Source organism: Terrapene carolina, unplaced genomic scaffold, assembly GCF_002925995.2.
Source record: "Terrapene carolina triunguis isolate 2854851 unplaced genomic scaffold, T_m_triunguis-2.0 Scaffold68, whole genome shotgun sequence".
Classification (NCBI taxonomy): Eukaryota; Metazoa; Chordata; order Testudines; family Emydidae; genus Terrapene; species Terrapene triunguis.
This window is the reverse complement of record NW_020664419.1, coordinates 16,102,512-16,122,936: the sequence shown is the minus strand read 5'-3', so window position 1 is coordinate 16,122,936 and position 20,425 is coordinate 16,102,512. Positions and strand designations below refer to the sequence as shown.

The 20,425-nt window shown below is 41.6% G+C and overlaps 1 protein-coding gene across 1 annotated transcript in view; it reads right to left on the bottom strand.

Moving 5' to 3' along the window:
* The window catches only part of HGF (hepatocyte growth factor), a 116,963-nt gene that overhangs the window by 19,734 nt on the left and 76,804 nt on the right, over positions 1-20,425 (bottom strand). Inside the window, exons 7-10 of the mRNA XM_026648899.2 lie at positions 17,140-17,258; positions 4,521-4,695; positions 2,353-2,480; positions 688-790 (exon numbers count right to left, since the gene is read on the bottom strand). Coding sequence (XP_026504684.1) covers positions 688-790; positions 2,353-2,480; positions 4,521-4,695; positions 17,140-17,258 — 525 coding nt within the window. The remainder of the gene's footprint in view (positions 1-687; positions 791-2,352; positions 2,481-4,520; positions 4,696-17,139; positions 17,259-20,425) is intronic.

Sequence of the window (20,425 nt, the reverse complement as noted above, 5' to 3'; positions counted from 1 at the left end):
AGAACAGTTTCATTAGGGGCCAGTAGTTGTATGGCATCCCTGCACGCTGAATGGCTGAAACAGTTCCATTTGTGATTAATCTTGTGAGAAGGGTGTTAGGCATCTGCATCTTAAGGCATCTGCACTTTCTGCTGTGGGAGTTATTTAGAGCCCCTTTCTGAGCAAACTGAATTGGTGCTCAGAATACAGTTGAGTTATGGACAGCCCAGAGAGCTCTTATTCTTGCTTAGAACCTTTCTTGGGTTGTTTATCCATTTTCATCTTAAAACCAAATCGAAACTATGTCTATTAAACTGAGTTGCCTTTTCCATCACCAATCATCTTGGCTTCCCATTGAAGTAAATGGGACGTGAGGATGCTCAGCAGGGAGCACTCAGCAACTCGCAGTACATCATCCGTAGGAAGCAACTATGCTACATTCCCTACCCTCCTCTCCCACAACTTTAAAGGGTAGAGACCGGAAAATCCCTAGCAATGAGTGTACTGGCTATGAGATCCCAAAGTCTGTAATTAGTGGCAAGCCTGAACAAAGACACATTGTACAATATACTTAAATGTTGAAGGAAATTATGCTGGGAACTCCAGGGGATATTTTGAAGTGTTTGCTTAAGACAATGAGGTGCCAATTGGAGGTGGTGTTTGTGCAGGACTCATTGCGCATTCTCTTTATGTCTTGTAGCTACACACCTCCTTAAGTCATCAATATTCTTGTCCCACATGGAGCAAGTTAGCCCAGATCTTGTCTTAGACAAATTCCCCAAGTAATTCTTGCCATTCCCACGATAGCAATCTGGAAAAAGAATATTGAGAAAAAGAAATGTTGAAGGAACTTGTGCAATAATGAAAGGAAAGTTGTTCTTTTACAGCAAGCATCCAAATAATTAAAGATAATCAAGTGCTATATTTAGCAGACACTATACAAGATAAAGCAAACATAACCAAAACCAGAAAACAAATTAATGAGAGAAAGTGAACCTTTCTGAAATTAGATGATCTATCCCCTTCTCGAGGCCTAAGGTCTTAACTATAGTATGCAATAACTTACTTTTACTGTATCTTTCTTTGATAAACTGGAAGCTTTTCAGTTTAAATATAATTTGCTTACAGTTAACTTAACAGGGTCACTGCAAATTATTCTACTTCTAAAAGCTGCCAGGATATGTTGTGCTCTTTTTAAAAAGTCCAGATGTCCTCAACAGAATTGAGAACAAAACTTCTGAACTCATTAAGGAGAGGTTCTGGATTTTGGCAGCAATAGATAACACTGGAGTTTTTCTGTTCTCTGGCATGGCCAAAGAGTAGCACACCTTCAACTTAAATACAATTTAAAAACATGCCTTGATAATGAAGCATAAATTATGTTTATTTCATGGTGTGCTGTCACCAACCATTTATGTGTAAAATAATTTGAAATGGTTAATAGCACAAGACTTCATGTATAAAATGATTGATTTAAATGGTAAATATTTTAATTCCAAACAGATTCCCCGAAACACACTTTTTTTTTTTTACAAACACAAAAAAAGAAGGCAAAATTTAATCCTTGTTAATACAAAAAAATGCCAAGCCGCTTATCCCACCAAAAATCTTAATGGGATGCTAAGATAAATGGAATACAGCTGAAATCTTTTCTTATGAATTATACTAAAATAGGGTCAAAGCCTGAGCACGCTCTACAAGATGCTGAATGCAGTCAACTCCCATTGATAACAATGCATCTTGCAGGATCAAATTCACATATAGAAGAGATCCAATAGGAAAATATCTGTAGAAAATGTATGTAATGGTAAAGGTTCAGATTAGAATGCTTTCTGATTTTGTTTAAAATTCACAGCTATTTGGGTAGGTTGCATGTTATTGTCTAAGTTCATTTCCCGATAGTCAGGAGTCCACATTAAAACAACCAACCAACCAACCATACATCACATCTGGTAGCTTTGTTGGCAATTTCAGCAGAGAGATCAAGACATAGCTAGGCCTGAACAATGATCTAGAGATGATCCCTCCATCTCAAGGAGAAAACACAATGGTCCAGATCTTAGTTGGTGTAAAATGGCACAGTTCCTTGCTTTCAATGGAGCTGTATTGATTTATATCAGCAGAGGATCTGATGCAATAGGGCATCAGGTGGGGAAACAATTTCACTGTTGCTTCCTTTGCCTAACTAGAGGGACTAGGCCAGATTCAGATCTCATTTACACCACTATAAATCCAGTGAAATTCAAATGAAGCCAGTGAAGTTGCTCTGGATTGCATAGGTGTAACTGAGATCAGAATCTGGTATCCCAGTCTCCAAGGAAGTGAATCTGGCACCTTGAACTTAAAATATTTTATCTCCTTTGTATCAGTTACCTTGTTCACTTGACACATCACACTTAGGTATTTGGGAACAATAACCGATCCGAATGTTTGGGTCAGTAGTAAAACACCAAGGTGACTCCGATCCATCTGGATTTCGACAGTAGTTCTCTCTTAAATCCCTATAAAAATAAATATGCTATTTTATATTAGGTAAAACCTAAAACTGCTGTGTTCTAATTGCTTTTCTATTACAAGTTAACAATAATAGAGGCTTCTTGAGGTCTGTATGTTATTGATCAGTACTTAGTGCAGAGAGATTTAGGCGAGACAATAAGAAAGCAGGGACTAATAAAGTAAGGCAATTGTAACTGGAGTATGGTTATAGGGGAATCATCTCCAGTAGATCTATGTTTTGACTAGCTATAGGATTTCACTTTAAGTACAATAATATTTTAAATATAGTATATTTCCATATAGGAACTTCCACCATTTTTTTCAAAGCTTTCTCTGATTACAAAATTCTTGCATGGCATCAGATACACCTGAAACCTATTAAAAGTATTTAAAAAAAAATACAAACCATCCCATATCATTAAAAATTCTCAGTACTTTGAATGGCTTTGTAGAATGTACAGAAATGGTGTCCTGTAGTTTCTCATTGATTTAATTAGGAAACTGAATCTTAGTATATGAAAAAATTGTGTTGAAATCCTATACAGGTGTTACCTTTTGAATAGGAATCTAATCACAAGGGAGTCTCTCTTTAAAAATCTCTCACAGCTTGAATTAAATAGTCAAACTTCTCAAATGTAAGTTTTATTCTCTAGTCTCTTGAAAGCTGTTCTCACGTTCTTTACAATTTCACATTCAACAGTATTTTCCCATCTGCAACAGTCATTGATAACTTATGGTATAATAAATAGGCCTGATCCTGTAACCCTTATTCACATGGGTTTTCCTCAGTCGCACAAACAGTTCCATTAACTTCATGAGGGCTACTAGCATGATTAATAACTACTCATATGAGTAAGGCCTGCATATCAGCGCATTATTGTTTTCAGGGTGAACTGTTAGAGGGCTACTTTTTTACAGGAGATTGTGAGAACTGTACATTGAGCCTAATCTTACAATAGTAGTGACTCAGGCAAAATGCCAAAGACTCAATTGTATTTTGGCTGAGAAAACACTGCAGGAACAGCCTCACAGATTGTCTTTAAGGTGGGCTCAGGAAGGTCCTGCTTAAACATCTATGAGATTTATACAGGAGATTCAGGACCAATAGCAATTCTATTCCCCCACTGAAGTCAACAGGATTGCAAAAGGTTAACATGTGAGTGATTTTAACCCAATATTCTTGCACAAGGAGAAAATGCTTTTAGCTTTGGACCTATATCCAAGTGACTCCAACTATTGTTCATTTTACTGATAACTCTCTAAAGGATATAACACACATTAAAGAACCCTGACAATGCTCCAGGTCAATGACGGGACCGACGCGGCAAATATAAATGTCTTGCCCAAAACCACAGAGCAAGTGCTTCTGAAAGCCAAGGTTAGAACTCGGGCTGGAATCTCTTCCACTCAAGTCTTGTGCTCAGGCCAGGGGATCAGTGTCATTAAATCTAGACAAGGTGATGAAAATACACGCTAGAAATGTAGTCATTAATGAGAGGAAAACAGAACTGACAAGAGGTCAAAATAAAAAAGCTCCATAAAATATTATAAATATCAAGTAAAGACTAAGTTACGTCTGCATATCAAAACTATTGTTTTGATAAACAATTGTCTCCTTCCAAGAAACAGTGATGGTTTATTAATGGGATTTAGGCCACAGTATTGTAAACACACATGTATCTAACTTTGAAGTCAATCAGTCTACTCATGTGGTCAAAATTAAGCTCATGGGTGTTTTTAGGATAAGGGTCTTCAGTGTGTAAAAACAAAGACAGCCTTGAACCAATTCATCTGTGACCCATAATAACCCATAATTTTTGTTTTCAAAGAGTAAGAATTATTTATAGCACACTCTTGCAATATTCACATAGTTTCCAATGTCAGAGGCAACAATGAACATGTCAGTATGCAGAGTAATGATGATGATGACGACGATATTAAAAAAGTAACAACCTTTCTTTGAATACCCTTTGGCGACACAAATGTCTAAATTGCAGGAACTGATCTCTGCCCTGTAATCTGTGACACCTGCACGCACTACTCACTTGCACTTGAAGTTTTCGGGAGTGATGTTGTGCTGGTGAGGAAACTGAGAGTCCCAGTGCTGACATTGGACTCCACTCCATATGGTGTTCACGGTACCTCGGTAGCCCTCACCTTGCCCCTTGATGCACTCTGTCGTTTCTACGGCAGCATCAGTGATGTTCACAATGGTCTGTGCTGTAAATGGAGAGAAAAAGAGCTGTTTTCTTTTCCTAAGAGTGAGTCTGGTGTGAGTGTACTGCAGTTCAGCCTCTATAGCTACTCAAATCCAGGGCCTCTGATGACATTGTCAGTGATGGTCAAGTCTGGCAACTCAAACAATTAGTTGCTCCTTTAAACTTTTACAAGATTAATGAGATTCTCTGCGGCTGCAGAGACTCATGTTAGCACATTTGCTTTCAGGATTAGGGCATAAAATATCTGAAATATATAAGGGTTCCTACGTAAATCTTGCTGCATAGAGAGATACTAGGTTGTTTCTACAGCAGTCAGTGTCAGAGGGATATTCTTAGTTATTATAATCCCAATCCTGAAAGTATTTACACACATTCTTAATTTCACGCAACTGAGTAGCCCCAATGAGACGTCCCACACGTTTCAGTGAAGCATATGCATAAATGTTTGAAGGATTCAGACCCTAATGTCGTTTTTTTTCCCAATGCACCCAAAATATCAGTGATGGATTAATGAGCAGTACCTACTTAAAAAGCAATAAATCTTATTATTAGCTAATGTCCTAAAGCTCCTTTAAGCTACTCATTTTTATGCTTCATAAAGTTAAGAAAAAGAAGTGCCCTAACTTCTGGAAACCTGAGATCAGAATTCTCTAGAGAGAGATAAATATTGTCAAGACTAACAAATGCATCAGACTCAAGATCTTTCACAGATGTCAATATAAGCTGCATTAATCCTAGTCTGGGCTGTTTTGAACTAAATTCAGACAAACAGTGGCTTCTCAAATGAGTCATTTCAAACGCTTGAAAGCCTCTTTTTATTTCCTGTAATTGAAAAGTTGATGGGAAAGATGTAGCACAAAATTTATTAAGTAATGCAAAACTAAACACACTACGGTGATGTCAGTGTCTTCCAAATGTCCCCAAAACCCACCTTTGAATAATTATTCAAGAGTCATTTTGTAACTGTTGCTAATTGGTATTTGTCCACAGTCTGGTGAGTAATTTTACAAGTTAATTTACCAGCTATAGTTTTCAACTGTAAATATGTTAATAAACGGTCTCTAAATTATTTTTTCTATGTTCCAGCAATTAGAATAATATAGATGTGTTCTATTGAGAATGTCATTCATTCTTAGTGCTTCAGTAATTCCAGCCAACTCCACTAATTTGCAAAGGAAATGGATCTCAGGAAAATTAAATGTTATAACATAGGGTTTCTGTAGGACTTAATTTCAAATCCCTCATTTTAAAGATCCTATTAACGTCAATAACATCAAGATGCACAGTGGTACTATATCTCTCTCTCTCTCTCTCTGTGCTAGAACTCAGAATTTCTCTTTTATTCATCTGTTGGATGCTTTTACCCAGGGCCGGCTCCAGGCACCAGCCGAGCAACCTCGTGCTTGGGGCGGCAAATTCCAAGGGGCGGCATTCCGGCCGCCCTTTTTTTTTCTTTTTCTTTTTGGTTTGCCGCTCTGGCTGCCCTGTAGGGGGCGGCAGCGCGGAGGAGGGGAGCGCCCTGCAGCAAACTCGGCAGGGCAGCCCGCGTTCTTCCCTCCCAGCCAACCGGAGCGGCACAGAGCCCTCCTGGCAGGCGGCGCGGTGGGAGGGGCCGCGTGGCAAGCCCTTCTCTCTCCCACCCCACTCCCTCTCCTCCCCCCTGCTAGACCGGGCGCGCACTCCGCTGCACGTCTGCAGCACAGGGAGTCCCCCTGCACCCTGGCTCCGGCCGGGCTGGGGGCCGCCCGCGGACAGCCACACACAGCCGCGCCGGCCGCCCTGCAGGTTTTTTTTCTTTTTTTTCTTCCTGCTTTGCCGCTCTGGCCGCCCCACAGGGTGTTTTTTTGTGTGTGTGTGCTTTGCTGCTCCGGCTATCCTGCAGGGTGTTTTGTGTGTGTGTGTGTGTGTGTGTGTGTGTGTGCTTTGCTGCTCCAGCCACCCTGCAGGTGTTTTGTGTGTGTGTGCTTTGCCGCTCCGGCCCCCCCGCAGGTTGTTTTTTTGTGTGCTTAGGGCGGCAAAAAAGCCAGAGCCGGCCCTGCTTTTACCTCTGCTTCATAGTCAGATTAATTGCCTGTCTCCCCTTCCCAAGGCAGTCCATCTGCACAAGTTGCCCCTCTGCACTGAAGTTATGATTTCCAAGCTCATTCCAAAGCCAAAAGGCCATAGTGATATCCCTTGCATACCTAGGTTTCTGCAAGCTGGTAAATGCATCCTCTAGGGTGGATTCACTAAAGAGAGTAGCTGTTCTTTAGTTTTCAATTGTTAAAAATATTTTTATTGATTTTATAAATAAAGCAAGGGAGAAGAACTGGCTCTTAGAGAAGCACCTAAGACAGACCAGTGCTGGGCAGGGTTAGCAGAGGCTTGGAGAGCTCTAGGCTGACGACTGCCAGACTGGGGCCCCGACACAAAGGGGCAGAGAAGGTGCTGGGGCTATGGGTAAGGGGCCCAGGGAAGTAGGCAGTGGAGGAGAGTTGGAGGAGGGCAGTAAGTGGCTGGACCACCCCTTTTCCCCCCACTTGCCAGTATGAGTGGCTAAGCCAGACTGCCATTTGCCCTTGGAGGAAGGGGCTAGACTGAGGACTGCCGTGACCCACTGAGGCGAGTGATAGAACCAGAAGCTGCTGGTCTAATAACCCCATCTCCGCCACTCATAAAATGTGTGACTTTGGGCAAGTCACTTAACCTCTCTGCCTCTTGGTTTCACCCTTTACAATGTTATATAATAATATTACATAACAGGGCTGTTGTGACGCTTAATTAGCAGAGCTGAGTGAATTATTCACAATGAACAATTTATCCACTGAATTTATCCTTCCCCACCCCTTTAGAATAATTGCAAATAGATTGCAATTTCCTCAGACTTTGAACTAATTTAATTATATTATTCCTCAACATTTATTCTGTGTATTGATCATAAATGAGCTGAGTGTATTTGGAACTTGGTATCCATAAATTGAGCTGTGTCCTTTAGTTCCAATTAGTCAGGTAAGTCACAAAGTATTATTTCGGTTCCCTGATTGGATGAGAAGGCACTTCTGGTACCAATACGTAAGCCTCCAAATTTAAAATTTGGCTTCTGGAAATTCTCAAGGATGCAACTTTAAAATGCATTTTCCATGAACATTTGCAAAAGACAAAATACAAAAGGCATATGAATATGGCCCCAAAAAATCTAAATGATTATTTCTTTTTTTACAGTATCCCATCCATCCAACTCTATCAGGTCCCAGTCCTGCAAAAAGTCCTGCATGGATTGCTTTTCAGGATCAGGTCTTAGTCCCTGATCCAGCAAACCATTTATGCACATTTAAATTTAATCGTATGACTAGTCTCATTGAGTTCCATAGGAACACTCAAGTGCTTAAAGTTACACATGCTTAAGTGTTTGGCAGGATCAGGGCCTTAATTAGTAAAAAGGTAGAACTGACTTCAAAGGAATATGATTCTGTGTTATGTTTTTACATTTTTATAAAAAGTCCTTTGTGTTATATATTAACGCTGTCCTATGAAGTTTTGTAACTGTTAGCAGAAATAATTTTGTCATTAATTTGTCATTTTTTGGAACCTGAATGAAACTATTTCTTACAATTTGAGGACCAAAAGGAACCCTATTAATTTTATCACTGACTAATTCAGAAAGCTGTGACAGATTCTCCCACATCCCTTCTACGCCTCTACACTTTCACCATCACACCCCTAAAGCAAAAACACAAAAGTTTCAAAAATGCAAAAGTACCAATTTTTCATAAAATTGTCTCTCTTTTGATATCTTTAAGTGAACTACTTATTAAAGGAAGCCCTTGTGCAGAAAAAACAAAACCCATATAGAATTTTGGGAGGAAGGACAAGCGTACAATCTGGAGTTTTGCATGGCAAACTGAGGATGATCTTCTCGATCCTACTCCTCACAACAATACTAGGGTAGGAAAAGAGCAGTCAACACTAACATTGTTCCTTCCCTGGAGAATTTCACAGTAAAGAAATGAGTATAGAAGAGTATAGAGATAATTCGCAATGAACTCACAGAGCCAAATTCTGCTCTCAATGATACCAGTGCAACACTCGTTCGAGTCAATGGAATTACCAGGGTGTAAATGGGGGAAGAATTTGTCCCTGTTTTTTAAAGACAAGCAGGTTTGTGCCTAATACAGTAGAGGAACTGTTCTAAAACAACTCAGTCATCATAAAATGTGACCTGTGTAATGCTGCGAAGTTCAGTGAGAAGCTGGGGTGATCTGTTGAGCAGGTGCTGCTCATGCATAGTAAAGCTGCCCCAAAAGAGCCTTAACTCATGCCCTGCATTGTTATTGAATTTGAAATTTTAGGCTATACCACAGCTCGGGTCACTTTCCTCCCCTATATTTTGAACATTGGCTCTTCAACCCCTTCTATGTGCTTGGTAGCTTTATTATGATATACAGCACAGCAGAGGAAAAAATACCTGCTTTATAGCATTGGTGTGGAAGAACCATGTAGCGCCAATTTTAATCTACATTGCCTGAGGGATAACTAAGGAATAAATTAGAGTTGAACCCCCAAAAAACCCACAGAGGGTCATATCTTGGCACATGCTACAGCCTGAATATGAACACCAACAATTAGCTCGGTCTGGAATCCAGATACACATTTCAGAGTTTTCCCCACCTCTATAATGGGCTGAAAAGCTTTGAATCCAAAACCCCTTTATATTTAGTGTGTTCAAAATCCAGATATGGATCCAAATTTTGACCCTGAATCTCACCTCTAGATTAAACAGGACTCCTACATATCATATTGAAAAGTATGCTAGAAGTAGAGAGATGGAGTCTTTATAAAGCGATAGAAAATAATACATAGTTACACACAGTGAACACTGTAATAACCCTCTATTAGGCCTCATTGTAAAATTAAGTGGGAGGTAACTATAAAATTTTAAACACCAGTCTCTTCCCACTGACTCACTTCTATAAACATCTGTATGTTAAGTAAATCTGAAGCTTGAGTTGCACTTTCTTTATTTGTGTAGTTTGTTTCAGCAAGACACTCGAAGGGTTTGCCTACATGTCGACACTCAGGAAAGTCAAGACAAATTAAGTGAAGGTCTGAAGTTAATGTGCATAAATCCAAGTGCACTAAACACCTGCATGGATGCTCTGATTCAGAAGTAAAGTGACCTTGGTGCATTGTTGCTTAGGAGGATTAAACTACAACAAACTTTACTTCTGAATGAGAGTATCCACATGGAGGTTTTAATTTATGCACTTTAACTTCACAGCTTTAGTTAATTCATTTAAACTCCCTGAATAAACAAGCCCTAAGTCACAGCTCAGCATTCAAATCAGCAAGGGAATCTCTGCTTCTAAAAAATTTAGTTGGCAAAAATAGAGGAGTTCCATTTCTTTATCCTCCCAATCAGTGTAGACAAAAGCACCATCGTCCCTCTGACCCACGCTATCAACCTTGTTGTTATTTCTCCTCTTTCTCCTTCTCCCATCGCCTCCAGGCACTTACTGAGTCCTGTTACCTCTTCCTCTTTAATACCTCCAAACATAATCCTTTCTTCTCTGTCCCTTCTACTCTGATCTAGGCTTTCAATACTTCTCACACTGACTCACGTCTGCAGCCTCCTCCTCTCTGTGCTCCCAAAAAATGTCTCCTCTCCCCTCCCCGTGTAGGCCAACTAACTGTATCCTTTTCCTCTGTCACTCTAGCCATGTTACTGTGTCCACCCCCCACCTCTGATTATTATAACAGGCATCCACTCTCCTTTCCCATTAATCCCAAATTCCTTGTCCTTATCTCCTCTTCACAATCCCTGTCCCTGCTTCCATCTCTGCTCTCATTTCCTCCTACACCCATTCTGGCTATTTTAATGCTTCTTTGTATCTTCTCGCCTAACTAGAAATTGGCCCAAGCCAAAACCACATCCACATATGTGAACAACTTCAAACCAATTTGTGTGCTCAAAACCTCAATCCAGATCCAGCTTCTGCAGTTTGAATCCATCTCTAATCCTGATTGTTCCCATCATCTCCTTCTCACACTCTTGGCTTTATGTCTTCATTTTTATACTGTCTACTGTGCTTGAAAGAGACTTCAGTTTCTGATACACCAAGTCCCCTCCTTCTGCCCCTTCAAATCTTCCATAAACATACATTTATTTTATGAAGTCATCCCTACATTTATTTCATCACCAAAAATGTTGCCTTCTTGCAAGTGAACTCTTTCACATACCATATTTCTGAATTAAACTGCAAACGCCTTGGTGCAGAGACAGGATTTATTGTGTTATATACACGAATGCATGCTATGTACCAAATCCTGAGCTGCTGCTGAGAGGTGTACTCAGTGAAGCTTGGGTGGAGTATGAGGGAGGGAGCACAAAGGTGACTGTAAGCCAAGAATTCACCTGTGCTGAGGAATCACATGTTAGCCGGGTAAACCAGTTCTAAGGCAGTTTGTGCAAAGCTGCTCTAACACACAGTAAGTTCTGGGCCAACAAATTATAGTAATAATAGCAGCAAAAGGCAATTTCAGATTAATTTAGAGAAGATACTACAGTAATTGATTATCAATTTAGTTTTTTTTTTATTATGAGGTTTCATCATCAACCTTTAGTACTTATATGGCCCCTGTAGTAGGAAGAGAGCCTGAGACATAAGCCCTTGTATCAGAGGCCTAGTATGAGGCAGGACCGGCTCACACAATCTGGCAAGAATAGGGCTAATATTGCAAAAATACTCATTCCTCAGAAGTGCTAAGCACAGAGTACTCACGCAAACACATCCTGATATCAAGTAGTACCAGAACATCCCAATATTAAGGATGATGCAAAAACATCCCCCAAGGATAACAGGAACACACTGACCCCTCCTTAAAGATAAGGTCAGGATAACAGTACGTAATGAAGATGTTTTGATCGAACCAACGTGTACAAGTTAATAACTAGCCATGTCAGGGGGCAGTAACTAACTATGTCAGCGGCAGTACTAACTTATATGTATCAGGGTATAAAAATGCATCTCAAAGGGAATATCTTTGTCCAGCCAAGTGGGGAATGGAAAGTCCCGCCTTTCACTGAGCTGCGTCCATCGTCACGGGTATACACGTCCTAGTATCCTCGTAGAGTCTGCCAGATGCTATTACTGTGCTTTGTCAACAATAAACCTGGCCTGGCGCCTTCGTACCTTAATGGATTTTGTGGCCATTGGGTGGTTCGCTCAAGGTCTGCTGTGCTGGCTGGGGCAGCACACAGGGAGAACACACATATGCAGCCAAACATCTAACCACAGCCCCCATTACCCTAGTATCTGAGCACCTCGCAATTTTTAATTTATTTATCCTCACAACATCCGTATGAGGTAGGGAAGTGCCATTATCCCCATTTTACTGATGGGGAACTGAGGTACTGAGAGAGACTAAGTGACTTGCCCAAGGTCTGTGGTTGAGCAAGGAATTGAACCCAGGATTTCCAAAACCTCACCTACTGTCCTAACCACAAAAACAGTGGTTTTCAAACTTTTTAGGCTACATACACCTTTCCAAATAATGTAGCTTACCGCATACCCCTATCTGAGATAGGCAGAAGCAATGCGTGCGGCGGGGGGGCATGCAGGGTCACGTGCCCCCTCTGATTTCTGCCTTCTATTGAGAAACAACTTCTAGAGCTTTTCGAACTGTGGGACACATACCTCTAGGGGAGCATGGAAGAAAGTTTGGGGGAGCAAGCGACAACGCCAGGCAGCTTGGGCCGGTGAGGCCAGGCAGCTCAAGGAAGGAGTGCCACCTCCACCCCCTGACTCACCTCAGCGAGCCACTCAGTCTGTCTGGGTGGGGGCAAGGCACAACCAAAAATTGTAACTCAAGGAGGTGGAGCGCTCAGCTCAAAGTTTTGAAAAAGCTCCCCCCATCCCCGAACGTTACTCTGCAGGCTCCTACAGGGGCGCACCCCACAGTTTGAAACCCTCTGATTCTGAGGTACACCAACGCTGCTGCAGTATTAATTGAAAGGAGATTCAACTTGATTAGCTTGCCAAGTCTTACTAAATAAAATGTATTGTTGGCCATTATAGGATTTTTCCCATGTAACCCCTGATGAGAGCTCACGTACCCCTAGGGGTATGTGTATCCCAGTTTGAAAACCACTGCACTAAAACATCCATCATCATTTAATGGAAAAACTCATATTTACCTGAGTTTTATTCAAGTTTTGAAGATTTTAAAGAAGTGGAGTTTTTTTTCTGCTGTAAAAGTATACAGATTAGAACACTGCTTGCTACTATTGTCTAATTAGTACTGTGAAATTGATAAATTGCCTGATTCTAAGGAACTTTTATATTGTGCATGCATCTTTTACATATTCACCCTTACACAGAACACTACCATTTACTATAATGAAAATTTAGTTTCAAGTGTGGAATTCCTCCTGTCAGATGAAGATCAAAAAGAAGACTGTGTACCCAATGCAGAGCGCCCAACTTCATCACAATATCAAGAGCAAAGTGCTCAGGATCATTAATGTAGGCCATTTATTTTTAGAAGGGCTGGTACTGGGATTGCATTTCTTCAAGACTCTAACATAATCTGGACTGTTGGGGGAGGAGGAGCCATTACTACAGTTTGGAAAAGATCCCCTAGCATATGTCTTTAAAAAAATTGGATCAGACTGTGAATGTTAAGAGTTACATTGATTGTTAAGCTTATGTGACCACCAAAGCCAGATGTGAATCTTCAGAGCACTGACACATCAACTTGGGAAATGCCAAAGGATAAACATTTATAAAAGTTGCATTTGTAAAAACTGTCAGAAATTATAACTTAGACACATTTTTTAGTAATAAAATCTCCACTACCAGAAAAAAAGTATATGAATATGTTACAACAGAGACTGATTATTCAATAAAATACACATGTTGAAAGTAGTTGTGGACAGAGGTGTATTAGGGGTTTGTGGGGCCCTGAGCCAGAGCAAGTGGGGGCCCCTCCTCACCTCTTCCACCTGCAGTCCTCTCCAACCCTTCCCCACCCCCACTTGCCCCGCTCCACCTGCCCAGCCCTCCTGCCAGGGAGTGGGGTTGTGGCGCAGGGGCTTGCCCTTCCCCGCCCGCCTGGCGCTCCTGCCAGGGAGTGGGTTCAGGGCGCGGGGGCTTCCCCCACTCCCCGGCAAGAGGGTCAGGTGGACACGCAGAGTGGGGCAAGCCCCTGCGCCCTGACCCCGCTCCGTGGCAGGAGTGCCGGGCGAGGGGAGCGGGTTAGGGGCGCCCATTTTTCTGGGCGCCCCCACTGGTTGTGGAAAGAACTACCCAGTAAAAAATAAAGATTAAAGAAACGAATAAGTAAATTGCTCTTCATAATCTTTAAACTAGGTGTAAAGACTCAACTGTTTTATATTTAAGATGAAAACTAGGTCCAAACTAAATGATGTCTTTGGCTTAATAACTTCCCAGTTGTTCTTAGAGGCCAAAGTCGGATGCTTAGGTAGCAAAAAGTCCAGATACAAGAAGGTGCTTAAGTTCACAGGAGAGCTCTTTCGGCACAAGGTTACACATGAAATGATGTATAGATTTTTGAAGCCACTATTTTTGATCACATAAGGCAGCAGGGTCACTTCCAAGTAAGTTGCCACTGGTCTGGGCACCCCCTTTACAGACATCATACAGCATGGCAAATTGTCCTTTCCTTTACACCACCGTTACAATGATGTAACGCCTCTGACTTTAGTGGAATTACTCTAGACTGACGCTGATCCATGTGAAAGCAGAATTAGGCTCAAAGTGATGGTCTACATCAAGGAATAAATCAAGAGTAACATCACTGTAGTCAACAGAGTTACACCAGCATAAATACAGGGTAAATGAGAAGTGAGTCATGGCCAAAAAGGTTACAGTAGCATAAAACTAGTACTGTACAAGTGACTATGGACTGTTCAGAAGTATTGATGGGCAAAATTTGAAAACATTGAGAAGTTTAAATTGGACAAGAACCCAAACGTTAAGGAGATAAATTCTGCTTTTACACTGTGTGCAGCCTCTTGGACGTTATACAGGGGTGCAAGGCAGAATGTGGCCCCAGATGTTTTATCCACACATTGACCATTGAGGGGCTAGAAAACTGGAAGAACATATTTGTTCATACAATTTCCAGTTCTCTCTCATTTTGGGCTAGTTGAAAATACCACAAGAATGGCTTTTTCTGGTCTCAGTCAAAACCAAAAATTGCAGAGGACTATGAAAACTAAAACAAACAATCATAAAAGTTCACTCAACTGTTTTTCTTTTCTTTCTTTAAATCCACAAATAAATAAATTTAGCTTCCACACGGATAAATGGTCCGATGGTGTGGATTTTTAACAGCATCAGTTAACCTTTAAAACTAACTGTGACAAATTCTGATGTCATTTATCACCATGAAACCTTACCAAAGCTACAATCTCTCTGAAGAATAGTACTGCACATACAGAGCTCTCAAGACATAAGTACATATATCCTTACACAGAAAAAAACTATGTTAAAAACGACATTAAGGTAGCAAAGTCCAGCACTCAAAAGTCAGGAAATGCCAAAATTGAAGTTCCCCGTGTGACCTTAATTTGGTTGCTTGTGCATGTGCATTATGGCAGAGCCCTTAACTATGTGATTCCAGTCTATTTTTTCCAAAGGACCCGTCTCATTCAGTGCACAGGATGGACCTGCTCTGGGGATGCATCATGGTTGTGTAGTAAAAAAGAGTGTTGTCTGCAGGATCCCTGATTCATTTGCTATTGAAGTTGAAAGGTGTATAGTGAAGGAGGCAGGGGTTGCAAGAAGAGAAAGGATTGTCTCATGGTTCAGGCAGTTGAATGCTGCCCTGGAGAGCTAGATTCTATCTCTGCATCTGCCACAGATTTCCTATGTGATGCTAGGCAAGTCACTTATACCACACTTTTCACAGGTGGCCACTAATTATGTGTTCCTTATTCTCTGGGTGCCCAACTTGAGATACCCGGTTTTCAGAAGTGCTGAGCACTCACAACTGCAACACAAGTCAGTGGGAGCTGTGTTTTGAACATATAAAGTGCTATATAATACTAAGGACACTAAAAATCAGCTCAAACTGGCACTCAGAGTTAGTAGACACTTTTCATCTAAATCTCTCTGTGCCTGATTCCCATCAGTAAAATGGGAAATAATAGCACCCCTTATTCCACAAGGGCATTGTGAAAATAAATGTATTCATGTTTATGAAGCACTCAAATACTATAGTGATGAATACTATAGAAATCCCATAAGGAAATGAATAATTCTGTCTTCAGAGGAGGGTTTGAATTGTGTCCAGTAAGCAAGCCAGGAGATCACATATTGAACAAGGATAAAAATATTGAATAGCTGCCCATTCAGTGAGCACTATCCATCCTAAACACTGAATGAGGTAGGAGCCCTGTTTAAAAATGTGTATGTGATTATATAATTGAAGTCTGTATCATAATACATACACCCAAAGGGGTGGAATTAAGATTGCATAGGCAACCTTAATTTTGGCATTTCCTAATTACTCTGTGCTTGATTGTGCAACATTAATGTTCTTTTAATTTTGGTTTCCTTGTGAGCACAGCCCAACAGATTGCCCTTGGTGTGACAAACTGTGGGCAGAAACAGAATTATGGGGACAACCTTTACCCGCCAAATGTGATTTTTGTGGGTGGAGAATGGATGGACCTTATAACAAGATCCAAGACAAACACCCTGAGGGCAAGGCGGGGCAGAGGCCTAGTAGTACCTCTACAAAAGGAGGGAAGTGAGGGAGAAGACGTATCTTTCCACTGGAAAAAGGGAGGAGACATGTGACAGAGTGATGAGGGCTTGAGCCAGCACTCTAGGCACCATTAGTAGTATTAATTAGGTTTGCCTGGAGAAGTCCTAATTGGACAAGGTGTACCTGACTACGAGGCCAGATTGGGGTTGATGAATGAATGATCCAATTAGGCATGCTCAAGGGGAAAAAGAGGAGAGGAACAGAAAGCTAGGCGAGCTTGACCAAGGGGTCCCTCTGATTAGAGCCACCTTAACCCCTTCCTCTATTTGGGAGAAGGGGTTAGAAAGTTAAGATACGGTCTCTAGAGGTATGGAGACACTGCTATGGATTGGTGGAAGGATTAAAATACTATAAATAAACCGCACTGTGGTATTTACAAGGAAGACATCTCAGTGCGGTCTGTGTTTGTGGAAGAGGTGGGAGTGTGGCATGCTACCCTGTGACATGTGTATTAATAGAATAACTATAAAAAGTGCTAAATAATGCATTGCTGATTATGTCTTATGCAGACTATTGATGAGATTGTAAGGACTGTTCTTTGCTTTATTTTAAAATTAAGCAAAGCACAATGAATGGACAAAAACAGTTATATTCCCCACCCACTTAGAACAGACTATTTGAGTCCAGATTTGGGAACGGGAAAAGGAAGCAATAAATTTTTGCTTTAACTCACCGCACGTTTTAATTGCACAGAACTCCCACGGGGTGTCAGGGTCAAGAGTGTAGCACCATGGTCTTGGCTTGCCATCGGGATTGCGGCAGTAATTATCATCAAAGCCCTTGTCAGGATATCTGCAAACCACACCAACAAATGTGTTCAGCACGTCCGGCAACACTATACAGGCATGCACAAGACGTGTAAAGAACCAATTCCATCTCAGACAAGTTTGATACAGTGCCTGCTGGCTTGGGACCTGATCGTGTGGGGTTGGGGAATACCCTCTACTCCCATAGAGGAAAATGAGGGTGAAACCTCCTAGGAAGCACTGAGCAGAATCAGGCCCTTGGAGAGGGAGACTCAGCTTTGGTAACATGCAGGACACCAGATGGGGTAACTCAGCTAATTGCTTCACTCTAGAGCATGGCCATCCCTTGACAGACACACAAGCCTCACATTTTTTTTTTTCCAAACAGCCAAACGAAGTGTGGATTATATAAACACTGCCTGGCATGCCAGACTCATTAAGAAAACAGGTTCTCTAGTGCAACAACCCTGGGTTCAAACTGGAAGCTATTTTCAATTGCTTTGTGACTAATGATCGCTCCATTTTGGTCACACAGCTTGTTCTAGGTCATGCCCTCATTTCCAGCATTGCAAAAAACTATTTAAAACTTCCCTCTCCCTTTATCTGGTCAAGGTTTGAAACTGTCGTGTTATTTTAATTGTTTCCCTGTTTGTCTCGCCTCTGTTAAATGGACAAGTGGGGGGGAACATAATAAGGAGACTTACTTTATCTAAATGGTCATAGTAGCAGCCATAAACTTCCAAAGGCGGGGATAAATGTAAAATGTATTTATTGCCAATAAATGCAAAATGCTTTGGTTTTGCAGGTTTTTTGCAGCATGTTTGAAAGAGAACAAAACGACGGCTTGCCCAAGGGACTACTGTGAAAACGTATTTAAGGGGACAAAAATGTTAACTACCTATGAACCTGAGACCTTCCCACAACTGCAAGCAGATGTGCTTCTCATGAGGACATGATTTACACGTGATTTACAAAGGTGTGCCGATAGGGTTCTCTACCCACCATACACTCATCCCAAAGTCTGTTTGTACAATCCTGCCTTCCTTGGGATAAATCACACTCCCTCTGCTACAGCAGGGTTTGAAAGGTGGGGTAGGGAGAGAATTGAAAGAGGGTTCAATCATTATTGTCATTGAACCCTGCAGAATGGGGTGAGGAGACAGGGCTATAGCAACATGAGAGCTTTTTATCCGCAGTAGCAACTGTGCTCCACGATACTCATTACTGCTTCAAGACAATTGCTAAGTTCTAAACTGGGAGAGGGGGTGAAGTTTAAAAGTACCCTGATATCTCCAAGGACCTTCCTCTGACCCCCACAACCGATCAGTCCCTGGGATGTGGCCAGGGGAGGGGGTAGGATCATCAGAACCATTTCCACTAAAGGCCATCATGTAACTGTACACTAAGGGCTCAATCCTGCAAGGTGCTGAGCACTCCGGTCCCAATCCAGCAAGGCACTTAGGCAAAGACTTAACTTCAGTTGCATCATTTATGGCTTAACAATCATCACCAGAGTGCTCAGCATCTTGCAGGATCAAGCCATATAGACAGAGAAATGGGGAAATTTCCAGCACTATCCACTGACATCTTTTATACCCTGAGTATAAATAGATTCTTAGGGAACTGCTCCCTGCAAGGACTACAGATGACCTTGGTTGCAGGAGGGTGTTAGGGTACAAAGCTAATCTGAGTATCAGTGGGGTGGGAAAGAAGCCCTTTTAGACGTCCTCTAACCTTGGGGAACAGAAGAACTCCAGTTTACCTCCCTCATTTGCTCACATGCAGAGAGAGTGGGTGGGGGAAAAATTATCCTGCTCGGTTACCGATTTTGCCTACAGTGTTCTCAGATCTGCTTGCTCCTTTCCATGTCCCTGGGAGTCAACTAGTAGCTATTTTAGTCCCTACAGCAGAAGACCATTTAGTGTCCCTTCCCTCACATGTAGCCACAACAAGCAGGGATAAACTGGATGATGGGTTTGCAATCTGGCCAACCCAATCTCAGATTTATGTCGCTGAGAATTATGTAATGGCCCTGTAGGAGTTAGTCCAGTCTCCAGGTCTCTTTCCCCCAAACATACCCTGGGCCATAGTCTGCCGCTTGGATCAGAGGAGGATTCTCAGGATTCCTGAGATCTTTCAGATCCCCCGTTACACCTCCTTAGTGATTTTTGTTAGGTTTATTATTTGTTTTTCCCCATCCTCCCTCTGAAGCAGCAGTAGTAACCTTGACTTCAGTGGCTAAGAAAGCAACAAGACACTGCTCCAATGTCAGAGACAGGTCCATTTCTAGGTTTGAAGAGAGTTAGCCATTGAAGTTCTGAATATTGCATATTTTTTTCAAACAGACCAAGATTGCTCTTTAACACCAATGGACGATCCTTATTTATTTGTTCATGTTGAAGTTTACATCCCAAATGCATCCCTGACATGAGTATACTGTTGTAAATTAAATTACACCAGTGATTAATTTGGCCCTCTGATTTGTCACACTTAAAAAAAATTGAATAGTGTTTTGTGGGGGCTAAAACTTTTACTGTTCATAAATATTCCAATTTTTTGTGTCCAAGGCTACAACCTTGTAGGTCAAGTTGTTGTATAAAGGCATTTCCATACCAGGGATATAAATCAGGAGGTTGTAATGAAAAGACAGACAGATTTTAAACTGTACTGGTTCGTCTCAGTATTTCTCTGCTATACATGAATATATGCCACAGTCCTGCGTTGTGCTCCATACAGAGGGACTGCTGTCCCAACGCCAAGCCACGTCAGTCTCAATGAGATTCCATGAAGGTGCAACAGTGTGTCTGTGCAGAGCACAAAGCAGGATCATAGAATATCAGGGTTGGAAGGGACCTCAGGAAATCATCTAGTCCAACCCCCTGCTCAAAGCAGGACCAATCCCCAACTAAATCATCCAAGCACCAGAATGAAATCCTGGCTCCACTGAAATCAATGACAAAATTCCCATGGACATCAGTGATGCCAGGATGCCACCCTTAGGGCAAGTCTACAGTACAAAATTAAGTTGACCTAAGCTATGTTGACATACAGCCACTACAGTAAATAAATTGGTTTTGCATGTCCACGCTACGCTCCTTGTGTCAGCGGTGCTTGTCCTCACCAGGAGTGCTTGCACTGATTTAATTGTCAGCGTGGGGCATTGTGGGATGGCTTTTGAAAGGCAGCAACACTGAATGTAAGCAACAGTGTCCA